This window comes from Siphateles boraxobius, unplaced genomic scaffold (assembly GCF_051911475.1).
Source record: "Siphateles boraxobius isolate OS27281-9 unplaced genomic scaffold, OSU_SipBor_1 47, whole genome shotgun sequence".
Lineage (NCBI taxonomy): Eukaryota > Metazoa > Chordata > Actinopteri > Cypriniformes > Leuciscidae > Siphateles > Siphateles boraxobius.
The window spans coordinates 2,473,810-2,486,627 of record NW_027509108.1 but is presented as its reverse complement, the minus strand read 5'-3'; the positions used below and the strand labels follow the sequence as shown (position 1 = coordinate 2,486,627).

Sequence of the window (12,818 nt, the reverse complement as noted above, 5' to 3'; positions counted from 1 at the left end):
TGTTTTTTAGTAAAATATTCAGGAAATATATGTGAAATAACTGTTTCTCTTACAAAAGGTAACTAAACACTAAAACAACTTTTTTTAGTTAATGATATGTAAGAATGGAGCTTCATAAATGCTGTTCATTGATTCGAGTAAATTTTTTGACATTTGAGTATAAAGTGTTTTAATTCTACAATATATGGTGTAAAACGTCTGAGTGCTGCCCTCTTCAGGCTGGACGGTGGCAACAGTTGAAGTTTCCTATTGGAAGTTGTGCTAACCACACCCTTGCCTACAGAGAGATGTGTCTCAGGTGCACCTGTTTTTACAGTGTACCTAATATATATCCAAATTGATTGATATTGAATCAAGATCGGAATCAAATCACAAGAAATGAATTCGTGAAAGAGATTGAAAGAATTGAAATTGTGAAATTTGTGTCAAGCAATAAAAAAATAAATAAAAAAAACAGTTGCCTACCAGTCATTGTACCATGTAAACATTTTAAAAAAAATTTGATGAGCTTTGATGGAGGGTGTTGCACAAAAGCAGAAGTAAATGTACAGAGACAGAGGAGTGAAGAGAGAACTAAGAAATCAGCCAAAAACAACATGATACACTCTCAAATAATGAAATACGAAAAATAAGACAAATCAAATAATCAAAGTTGATTTATTAAATACCCAATGACATCAAAATATTAGTTTTGTGGCGTTTAGTTCTTATCTATCAGCTCAGAGCTCATTTATGCTAGTGAACTCCTTTGACATGATACATATTTAACACACACATTCACTTCCAAGAACATGAGCCAAAAATATTCATGATCTGCTGCTACAGTGATTTTTGTCCAATCAAATGCTCTGAACAATGAGAAAGTCCCTCCCCCTAGAACATGTGACACTGACTAGCAAGTAGCAAAAGACTATTGGACATTTCTAAAAGGGACAAGCGTTTGACATGTTCAACACAAACTTCCTGATTCAGAGAGAAATATGTGAGTACAGGACAGAAGAAAGTGCAGATCAGCCGCTCATGACGCCTTAAATAAAACATCAGAGAGTTTCTAATGTGAATGTAAGAGAGACTCACCATGAATCATGAGCAGAAAGATCAGAGGAAGAGGAGGAGCCATTCTGACCGACATCAGCATAAAATATATCTATAATACAGCATTAATATAATCATCAGCATAAAATACAGCATTAATATAATCATCAGCGTAATATAATCATCAGCATAAAATACAGCATTAATATAATCATCACATAACATATATCTATAATACAGCATTCAATTCAATTCACATTTATTTCTATACCGCTTTTCACAATACACATCATTTCAAAGCAGCTTTACAGGAAATACACGAGTCCACATTACAATTTAGAGTGATCTGTTATCAGATGTAACTGTCTAAGTTATGTATTTCAGAAATGTACATATACAAAATCTCAGCTAAAAATGTATTACTTTAAACAATGTAGTAATTTAAGGCAGAAACAGTAAACTCATTGAAAAAATGAATACTTGTATTAATATAATCATCACTTAAACAAGTATAAATCACCCTATTCTTAACTTTTCTCATGTAAAGACACGCATGTTATATGAGCAATAATCATCAGTTTTATTTAAGCAAGAGTGTGTTTGTCTTACCGTGTTGAAGCTCATCAGATCAACAGCAACCAAATGACTGACTGTTTTAACACAAGCACTTTTAGCTTTACTGTGAAGGACTTTGGGTGGTTTAACACTGTTTATTAACGAACACCAAGCGACGGAAATATCACTGTCCCTCCCTCAACAAGAGAACAATATTACTGAACTAAAACTAACTAAAGAAAAATAATGATCTTTTTCAGTAAGTTGAAGATGGATAATTGTGAAGATGAATGATAGTGATTGACAGGTGAGGCTCATCAAGGTTAATGTCAGTCACAGGAGATGGTGACCTCTGGTGGCAGTTTGAGGGATTGAACGAGCACATATGAGACGAGATGTGTCAGACTGCAGAACTATAAAGGTCCTTCTCAAAAAATTTGCATATTGTGATAAAGTTCATTATTTTCCATAATGTAATGATACAAATTAAACTTTCATATATTTTAGATTCATTGCACACCAACTGAAATATTTCAGGTGTTTTATTGTTTTAATACTAATGATTTTGGCATACAGCTCATGAAAACCCAAAATTCCTATCTCAAAAAATTAGCATATTTCATCCAACCAATAAAAGAAGTGTTTTTAATACAAAAAAGTCAACCTTCAAATAATTATGTTCAGTTATGCACTCAATACTTGGTCGGGAATCCTTTTGCAGAAATGACTGCTTCAATGCGGCGTGGCATGGAGGCAATCAGCCTGTGGCACTGCTGAGGTGTTATGGAGGCCCAGGATGCTTCGATAGCGGCCTTAAGCTCATCCAGAGTGTTGGGTCTTGCGTCTCTCAACTTTCTCTTCACAATATCCCACAGATTCTCTATGGGGTTCAGGTCAGGAGAGTTGGCAGGCCAATTGAGCACAGTAATACCATGGTCAGTAAACCATTTACCAGTGGTTTTGGCACTGTGAGCAGGTGCCAGGTCGTGCTGAAAAATGAAATCAGATGGAAGCATGAAGTGCTCCAAAATCTCCTGATAGCTAGCTCCATTGACCCTGCCCTTGATAAAACACAGTGGACCAACACCAGCAGCTGACATGGCACCCCAGACCATCACTGACTGTGGGTACTTGACACTGGACTTCAGGCATTTTGGCATTTCCTTCTCCCCAGTCTTCCTCCAGACTCTGGCACCTTGATTTCCGAATGACATGCAACATTTGCTTTCATCCGAAAAAAGTACTTTGGACCACTGAGTAATAGTCCAGTGCTGCTTCTCTGTAGCCCAGGTCAGGCGCTTCTGCCGCTGTTTCTGGTTCAAAAGTGGCTTGACCTGGGGAATGTGGCACCTGTAGCCCATTTCCTGCACACACTTGTGCACGGTGGCTCTGGATGTTTCTACTCCAGACTCAGTCCACTGCTTCCGCAGGTCCCCAAGGTCTGGAATCGGTCCTTAACTTAAACACTCTTGAGTGTGGACTCATATACACTCGCGGGAGTGTTAATTTAACACTGGAGTTTTTGCTGTGTACAAAGAGCCGTAGTTAACTGACAAGCTGAGCCATATCGCATTAATTATCGCTGGTGATACGTCCGCGATATTGATGCGATATGGCTCAGCTTGTCAGTTAACTACGGCTCTTTGTAGTAAATGCCGCTCCATCTGAAAGCAGGTGAAGGCGATTTATTACTATTCAAGGAACCGGCTTTACTGACGAGATGTGCATAACAATATGCGCATAACAATTGCTATGTTATGCGCATAACAATGCACATAACAGCAATATAATAAGCATTATCTGCTCATTGAGCTTTCCACACTGAAGAAGACTCCTGTCGTGAGTACTTGACTATTGTTGACTTGAGGAGGATTTGTTGAATATTCATGCACTGCTGTTTGATTCTCCTGATCCAAAGAGGAAGCATTATCTGCCCATTGAGCTTTCACACTGAAGAAGACCCCTGATAAGTGTCTGCTCCATTACTTACCTCTGGCCGTCCGAAGAGGAACTGTCGTGTGAATTCCTTTCCAGTGTCTGCTCCATTACTTACCTCTGGCTGCCCGAAGAGGAACTGTCGTGTAAATTCCTTTCCAGTTTCTGCTCCATCACTTACCCCTGGCTGTCTGAAGAGGAACTGCCGTGTGCATTCCTGATAAGCGTCTGCTCCATTACTTACCCCTGGCTGTCTGAAGAGGAACTGCGGTGTGAATTCCTTACAAGTGTTTGTTCCGCGACCTACCTCTGGCTGCCCGAAGAGCAACCGCTGCGTACATATAACCGATATACATATACCAATAACCGATTAGTGCAGGCTACTGTTGTAGTAATGGTTTTCATGTCATCCATGTATGCTCTGATTGGTGGTAGTCGCATCCCAGAAGCCAAGCGCTCTCCTCCTACTACCCATTTTGATGCCCTAATGATTACTTCAGCTATTCATCAGCTATTTTCAGCTTGTTGCTGATGTTAAATAAGTCTTTGAAAAACAAGCATCTAATGCTGTCAAATGTTTATAGCTGATTGATGTTTATAGCTTTATTATGTTTATGTTAATTCATTTATAGCTGGCCACGTCGTGGAACTGCAATATTGGCACCAATAGCATTAAAATATTTTTTTTTAGAATTATATAAAAGAGATGTGCACACAATGTTTAGAACAAGTGTGTCATGTCGTCACACACAGACATCAATAATTATGATTCACAACAATGGTGGCAATAAAAAAAGCTTCATGCTGCAATGCATGATGGGTAGCTTTCATAGTACAAAACTTGGGCTGGGCGATATATCGCACGATATTGTTATGCGCATCTCGTCAGTAAAGCCGGTTCCTTGATTAGTAGTAAATCGCCTTCACCTGCTTTCAGATGGAGCGGCATTTACTACAAAGAGCCGTAGTTAACTGACAAGCTGAGCCATATCGCATTAATATCGCGGACCTATCGCCAGCGATAATTAATGCGATATGGCTCAGCTTGTCAGTTAACTACGGCTCTTTGTACACAGCAAAAACTCCAGTGTTAAATTAACACTCCTGGGAGTGTATATGAGTCCACTCAAGAGTGTTGAAGTTGATGAGATAATTAAGTGATTAATTTAGTGATGATTGAGCATTGATGAAGACACCTGATGTTAACAAGCAGAATCACTGAAGGAGAAAATCTCAAATCGTAAGCCACCGTTATTGCAATCATTGGTTGCTTTACTTGGGCTCTTGACCCTTATATTATTAACTTTAGATTTTGTTTGGCTGCTGTATCTGAGTTATAACTGCCAGATGAACAAAGAAAAAAGTGATCTGATGGTGTTGGTTATATTTTGACAATCATCATTTGAACTTTATGATTTTGATTTATGTTGTTGGTTACAGCATAACTGTGATTCTGAATAAATATCCAGAATTTTAGCTATAATAAAAAGGATTTCTTAAAATTTGTTTCTTAAAAAAAAATCTTCCTTATAGGCACTCACAGACTTCAAGATTCAGTCTATGCATCTCAACAATGGTGACGAGCAGAATATTCAATTAGGAAAAGTAAATTACATAGAAAATTCAGATCATAATTTATTCATATCGCAATGCATGATGGGAGCCATTAATGAGTTGTGATTGGTGGCAGCCACTGCAACATGCTTTATTATTGTCACCATTGTTGAGATTCACAGGCTGATTATTGATGTCTTTGTTACTAAATAAAGTTCTTTGAATGTGTTTTGATCAGAGCAATGTTTATTAAATATTTTGGAATATAAGAAATATACCTATATTCAGATATGCTGTAGAATCAAAAAGTTGTTGCCAACAAGTTAAACCAAACTATCTCAATAATATTCATTTTCAGATTGCAGCATGATTATGCCAGAACACAACCAACACTATAAGATCACACTTTATGTTGTTCATTTGACTGTTATAAATAAAAAACAGCAGACAAACAAATTTAAAGTGAATGTATAAAGGTTGAGAGCCCAACTAAAGCAAACACTTATCGCCATAACGGTGGCTTACAATTTGTGATTTTCTCCTTCAGTGATTCTGCTTGTTAACATCAGGTGTCTTCAATAATGCTCAAACATCACTAAATTAATCACTTAATTATCTCATTAACTTTAACACTCTTGAGTGTTAATTTAACACTGGAGTTTGTGCTGTGTAGTAAATGCCGCTCCATCTGAAAGCAGGTGAAGGCGATTTACTACTATACAAGGAACCGGCTTTACTGACGAGATGCGCATAACAATATCGTGCGATATATCGCCCAGCCCTATACAAAACCCATCCTTGATTCCCAAGCTTTTTTATTTTAATTGTCACCGTTGTTATGATTCATATCCAAAATCTTGATGTTTGTGTGTGACTACATGACACTTCTGCTCAAAAAATCATGATTATTATAAACTTTCAAGAAACTGATCAGTTTGACGCTATTGTTGCCAATCTTGCAGATTTACAAGCTTGACGGTTATTAATACTGAATATAAACAAAACATTTTAAACACTACATTAGATACTCAATTTGTGATTATTATAGCATGCATAATCTCACTTTTTCATGGCTTTTCTGTGACAATTGTGTTTTACAAACTCACAGTTACAGCCAAAGAAAAATTAACAACAAAAATAAAAGAGGGGACCAAGAGCCCAACTAAAGCCAACGCCAATCAACACAATGGTGACTTCAAATGAAACAAATAGCAACATCTAAACCTCTGTTAATTCTCACTAATATCTTCTGTAGATGTCTGACAAACACAAACTGTCTGTGAGTTGCTTTGCAATTACTTTGAAATAAACATTAGTTTTAATTTAATGCATCCTGAGACTGTTTAGCCTATTTGGTCCAGAAACAGTATAAATTATATATAATTGAGACCATAAATGATGTTGAAAGTATGTCCACAATGGCCACATTTGAACTAGTTTTTAACATTGTACGAAGAGGGTCCATGAAAGTCATAAAAACTTTCATTCTGGCTCCTCAGTGAACGTCTTTTCAATGTACGACTTTTGTGACAAAGACGTTGAAAAGACATCTTTTGGACATAATTTTGTTCTGTGGGAACCCTGCATACATTTTGTTCTAATATATATATATATATATATATATATATATATATATATATATATATATATATATATATATATATATATATATATACAAATGTCCACCTCAAATTGTAGTTTTTTTTCTAAAGATTTACTAAAGTAATTCTGGGAAATGGAGTCATGTTCTATCATGCTCCACAAAATTACAATTACAATAAATCAAACTTAATTATTTGTTCTGTGACTATACAGCAAAATCCCCAGTGTTAAATTAACACTGCTCAGTGTTTATATGAGTCCACACTCTCAGAGTGTTATAGTAACACTGAACAAGTGTTGAAGTTAATGAGATAATTAAAGGCCATGTTGCAGGGTTAATTTTTTAACGAATTTGTGCAATTTGCTTGTTGGTAATAAACTGTTATCCATTGTATTATATGTTGTTGGGTATCACAAAACGGAATATAATACGAAAAAGTAGGTACTATCATACAGCGGTTTGCAACGATTCTCCTTTGGCCCACAATGCATTGCATTACGTCACCTTGGGGAGAGAATTTACCAAAGCCCGCCTTGAGAGCATTGAGAGTGACTAGAGAGACGAGTAGTAGACGAGAGTATTCAGATAGCGCAGATTATAGATCAATAGATAAATACATAGATATAGGTAAATAGATAGACTAGATATATAGATAGACAGACAGATATATCTATAGATAGATGGGCTAATATATGCGGCAACTGCACATCCAATGGCGCGGGCGCCTCTGACGTGCGACCAACTCTACGTTGTCAATCTACCTACTATATATTTCTGTCTATTTATCTATCTATCTAGCTGCTAGCTATCTATGCTAACATTATGCTATCTGGCTGTCTGCCTATCTCTCTCTATACCGCCCACACAAGCACCTGCCAAACGCAGCGACAGACACGCGGCGGCTACGTTTGCAACAACATTTTCTCCAGAGAAAGAGATAAACGCTTAGAAACGCCCATACAGCTAGCATGATGCCTTCTATTTCTAGATGACAAAGACAAAGTTTACCAGTACTACGACGCTATGACAAAGGTTACCGGTACTTATCTGAACTAACGTCATGATCACTGCCACTAACAGTTAGATATAAAGAAAACGTTGATTTTTCACTCGTAAAAACTAAGAACAGTAAAAAAAGACAGTAAAAAAAAAAATATATATATATATATATATATATATATATATATATATATATATATATATATATATATATATATATATATATATATTAGGTTGTTTTTGTGCACTGCTGCTCGTAGACTAGCTCCAGTGCTCATTGCTGCGTTGGTAAATGATAGCAACTCACCACACAGCAAAATCCCCAGAGTTAAATTAACACTGCTCAGAGAACATTTGGTCCCTCTCTACAGAGAGTTAAAATAACTCTGAATCAGAGTTAAAGTTAATGAGATACTTAATTGATTAATTAATTAATGATTGGGCATTACCGATGAACACCTGCTGTCAACAAGCATAATCACAGAAGGAAAGAGAAACAACAAGAGAAACACAAGAACTACAACTGACTTCTAGCCACAGCCTTAAATGAAATCAAATTAAGATAAAATACATTAAATCTGTGAAGATCTCAGCAGAGGAGGATTAACTCCACAAACAGCATTACCAGCTTCACTTATTACTAACCAGATTTACTTTATTTCTGTCAGACGTCTACAGAAGGTTTTATTGAGAATTAACTGAGGTTTAGATGTTGACGATTTACTGAAAATATTTGATCACCATTATAGTGATGATTGTTACCTTTAGTTGGGCAGTTTAACTCTTATCTTTTTTGCAAGTTTGTGGTTTTTGTAACAGTTTTACCAAAACAAGTAATTTGTTACAAAGAAAGCGAGAATCATAGATGATCAGGTGATATAGTTTTCAACAGCAAAAAATTTAATAATGCACTTATATTATCACTTTCCGAAAGCGGTTATTTGATGTTAATAGATTATATTCACTAACAATACTCTCTAGCCACAGATCGGACATTCCAAATTTTGTTTTTAAAATACACTATGGGGATTTTTTTTTTTAGACACAGACATCAATAATCAGCATATGAATCTCAACAATGGTAACATGCTTCATGCCGCAATGCATGCTGGGAGCCACAATAGTATAAAACTCATGGCTCCCAGGATGCATTGCGGCATGAAACATGTCACCATTGTTGAGATTCATATGCTGATTCTTGATGTCTATGTCTTAAATAAAGAAATCCCCCCATTTAAAAAATCTTATCTGTGGCAAGAGAGTATTGTTGGTGAATATAATCTATTACCACCAAATGACCACTTTTGGACAGTGATGAGATGAAATGCATCAGTCAACTTTTTGTTGTTGAAAACTAAATCACCTTATCATCTTTGCTTCTGGCTTTCTTTGCAACACATTACGTGTTTTGGTAAAAGATGTTACAAAAACCACAAACTCATAAGAAAAAAGCTAAGAGTCAAACTGCCCAACTAAATGAAACACTCGTCACCATAATGGTGACCAACCATTTTCAATAAGTCGTCAACGTCTAAACCTCAGTTAATTCTCAATAAGAACTTCTGTAGACGTCTGACAGAAATAAAGTCAGTATGGTTAGTAATAAGTGAAGCGAGTTGTATAATCCTTCTCTGCTGAGATCTTTAGAGATGGAATGTCTTTTGTCTTAATTTGATTTAATCTAAGGCTGTGGCTAGAAGTCAGTTGTAGTTCTTGTGTTTCTCTTTTTTCTGTTCTTGTTGTTTGTCTTTCCTTCAGTGCTTCTGCTTGTTGACTTCAGGTGTTCATCATTAATGCCCAATCATCACTTAATTAATCACTTAAGTATCGCATTAAATTTAACTCCTATTCAGAGTTCTTTTAACTCTCTGTAGAGAGGGACCAAATGTTCTCTGAGCAGAGTTAATTTAACTCTGGGGATTTTGCTGTGCAGGACACTTCAACTCTCCGCTCATTCTCCTCGGACCATGCATTTAATTGGCTTTGACGGCCATCAGTTCTTGGCAATTCCTCATTTGCCCTCTCACGTCTGGCAGGTTCGAAATTATACATGTTGGCTCTTGCCACCTCTTCCTCATCCCAGTCAGTCGCCATAGTTCTAATACTAGGCTGAGGCTACCTTTCCTCCACTTCTCCCCAACGTGACGTCATCACCGAATTGCGTAAAAAAAAACGTTAATACCAAAAACGTAAAAAAAACTGGTCTTTAAGACCACTTTTGAGACATTTTAAAAATGATATACATATCTTGAGTGATTTATGTACCTATTAATCGACAGTGGTGGTTAACCTGCAACATGGCCTTTAAGTGCTTAATTGAGTGATGATTGAGCATTACTGATGACACTTGATGTTTACAACTAGAGTCACTGAAGGAAAAAAACGGTAATTGGCATATTACCATTATGGTGATCAGTGTTTGCTTTAGTTGGGCTCTTGACCCTTAAGTCATTAAGTTAAGATTTTGTTTGACTGTTGCACCTGAGTTATAGTTGTATCAGCTTGTCTCTGTGCATCATAATATTTTTAACTTTTACAACACAATCTGTATAACTTATTCATGTTGTTCATATATAATTTTTTTTTTACACAGACATTAAGAATTAGCCTGTGAATCTCAACAATGGTGGCAGTTATAAAGCATGTTGCAGTGCATTCTGGGTGCCACCAATCAAAACTCATTCATGGCTCCCATCATGCATTGCTGCATGAATTTCAGAGGTATTATCTGTTTGTCACCATTGCTGAGATTCATACGCTAATTATTCATGTTTGTGTGTGCATACCTGAAATACTTCTAAAGAAGATTTTTTTTTGTAATTGATTTGATCCTATGGATTTCATTGAAAAAGCTATAAATGGTACGCTCAACAACGATAGCGCTGCTATAATCCATAGGGTACACTTAACTCAGAAATGATGCTCTCAATGAGTTCAGTGATTCAGGTCAAATAACGATCATGTTAAAACACAACCAACACCATCAGAACACCTTTTTATGTTCAACTGGCTGTTGAAATTGAATTACAGCAGCCAATCAAAATCTAAAGTTAATAATGTAAGGGTCAAGAGCCCAACTAAACTAAACACCAATCACCATAATGGTGACCATTTTACATTAATTTTCTCCTTCGGTGATTCTGCTTGTTAACATCAAGTGTCTTCAATAATACTCAATCATCACTCAATTAAGCACTTAATTATGTCATTCACTTCAACACTGGTTCAGTGTTACTATAACACTCTGAGAGTGTGGACTCATATAAACACTGAGCAGTTTTAATTTAACACTGGGGATTTTGCTGTGTAGAGCTTTTAACATTCATTGCTGGGGGAAAATATTTCCTGTTAATGTAATCTGTTCAAGTAATTCAAACTAATATAACTTATAGAATATGTAATGCAATCATATCTGACATATACTGTAAAGCTTCATTGTTAAAAACTTCACTTAAAATATCTATATGAATTTCTTAGAATTTGTTTTGAATTGCAATTCCGCTTCCTTTAATTCAAATTCGAATTGTAATTCTAGATCCTGTTTTTGACTTCAATTCAAATTCAATTCAAATTCAAGAATTGAATTGGAAATCAGGAGTCATTCTCTATTCGATTCTGAATTGTGCACAAGCCTGATTTTGACACATGTTGTGTCAATGTGTGTTATGTTTTAATGCAATGTGTGTTAAAATGTAACTGGATAGAATAGCACTGGAGGGCAGTTTGTGTTTATGAAAATAATTATAAGTATATTTTATATGGCATCCTATAAAAAGCTCTAAAATAAATAAAACCATACATTACAATAAATACATAAAATCTTAATTCATAAAAAAATAAAGATTAACTGGTGTTTTTTTTTTGGCAGCCAATCACATCATGCCTCTTTTGCAATGTCTTTTTCAAATGCTGCTTTCACTTGTTATTAATAACCAATTTATTATAAAAAAAACTATTTATTTATTTCTGACGTCTACAGAGGTCTTATTGAAAATTACCAGGTTTTGTGTTGAAGATTCATTGAATGTTTCATTTGAAGTCACCAGAATCGTGATTAGTGTCAGCTTTATTTGGGCTCTTGACCCTTCAGTCTTAAACATTAGTTCTGTCTATTATTGTATCTGTGTATTTATTTTGCATATTTGAAACAGCAGACATTGCAATGAGAAAAAGATCACCAGATGATAATATTATCAAAATGTAATTTTATTAAACATAGCAAGAGTCTAAAATCTAAATGTTGACTTTTTAAAAGGTTTAGCAAGTTAGCATATTGCTATAAGCTTATAGCAGGGCTATTCAATTAGCTTCATTCGAGGGCCGGATTATTAAATTGAAAATTTGAGGTGGGCCGATGGGTTTATCTTATTTAATGAAACATAACAGTATCAATAAGTAAGCTAAAGTAAACATAAAAGTATTGCATTTACTTGGAAATGTGGTACAGTATTTATCAGACCATAATAAATAACTTATTTACAGCTATGTACAAACATATGAATTATACAGGATCATAGCTATTGGTATAAGAATTATTTTATTAATAATTATTATAGGCTTAAATTAAAATATTCTGACAGTGAGACTTCGTAACCATAGGTAAAACCATGCATGGCTACTCACTCCCACTGTATAAAAAATGCCTAAAAAGGTAAAAAATATACACACAATTAATTATATATTTCTCTAGCCCCCTAATAAATCTAATGCAATATAAATGACTATAACATAGTATTCAATATAAATATTCCACATTTCTCCCCAAACCATGGTAAATTACTAAAATGATTTCCATTACACGAGAGTAGATGTTAAAACTTCATGCTGATTTGTACTCGGCTTTCGCCAAGATAATCACCAACTAAGACGTAGCTTTACAGTAACCTATGCTTCTCCATCCATTTACGCTTCTTTCCATCTAGTGACGTGAATCTTCTGTCTGGTGTTAATACAGTGTATTGCGCGTCAGCACACACAACGGCTGCAACCACAGTGCGGTCCCCCATAACAACCCTCTGGATTGAGCGGAGTAGGGAACATCTCTAGGGTCTTCAAGTGGGCACCTTCCGTCCTACAGTAATTCACGGTAAATGTTTGTAAAGGTTGTGATTAGGGGATTTAAAGTCTTCTAACTTCG

The 12,818-nt window shown here is 35.6% G+C and overlaps 1 protein-coding gene across 1 annotated transcript in view; it reads right to left on the bottom strand.

Moving 5' to 3' along the window:
- LOC143710446 (cell adhesion molecule CEACAM6-like) overlaps positions 1-1,138 on the bottom strand; it is a 60,387-nt gene extending 59,249 nt beyond the window's left edge. The window contains exon 1 of the mRNA XM_077201409.1: positions 1,078-1,138. Within this exon, the coding sequence (XP_077057524.1) occupies positions 1,078-1,138 (61 nt within the window). The remainder of the gene's footprint in view (positions 1-1,077) is intronic.
- Between the last annotated feature and the right edge of the window lie 11,680 nt (positions 1,139-12,818).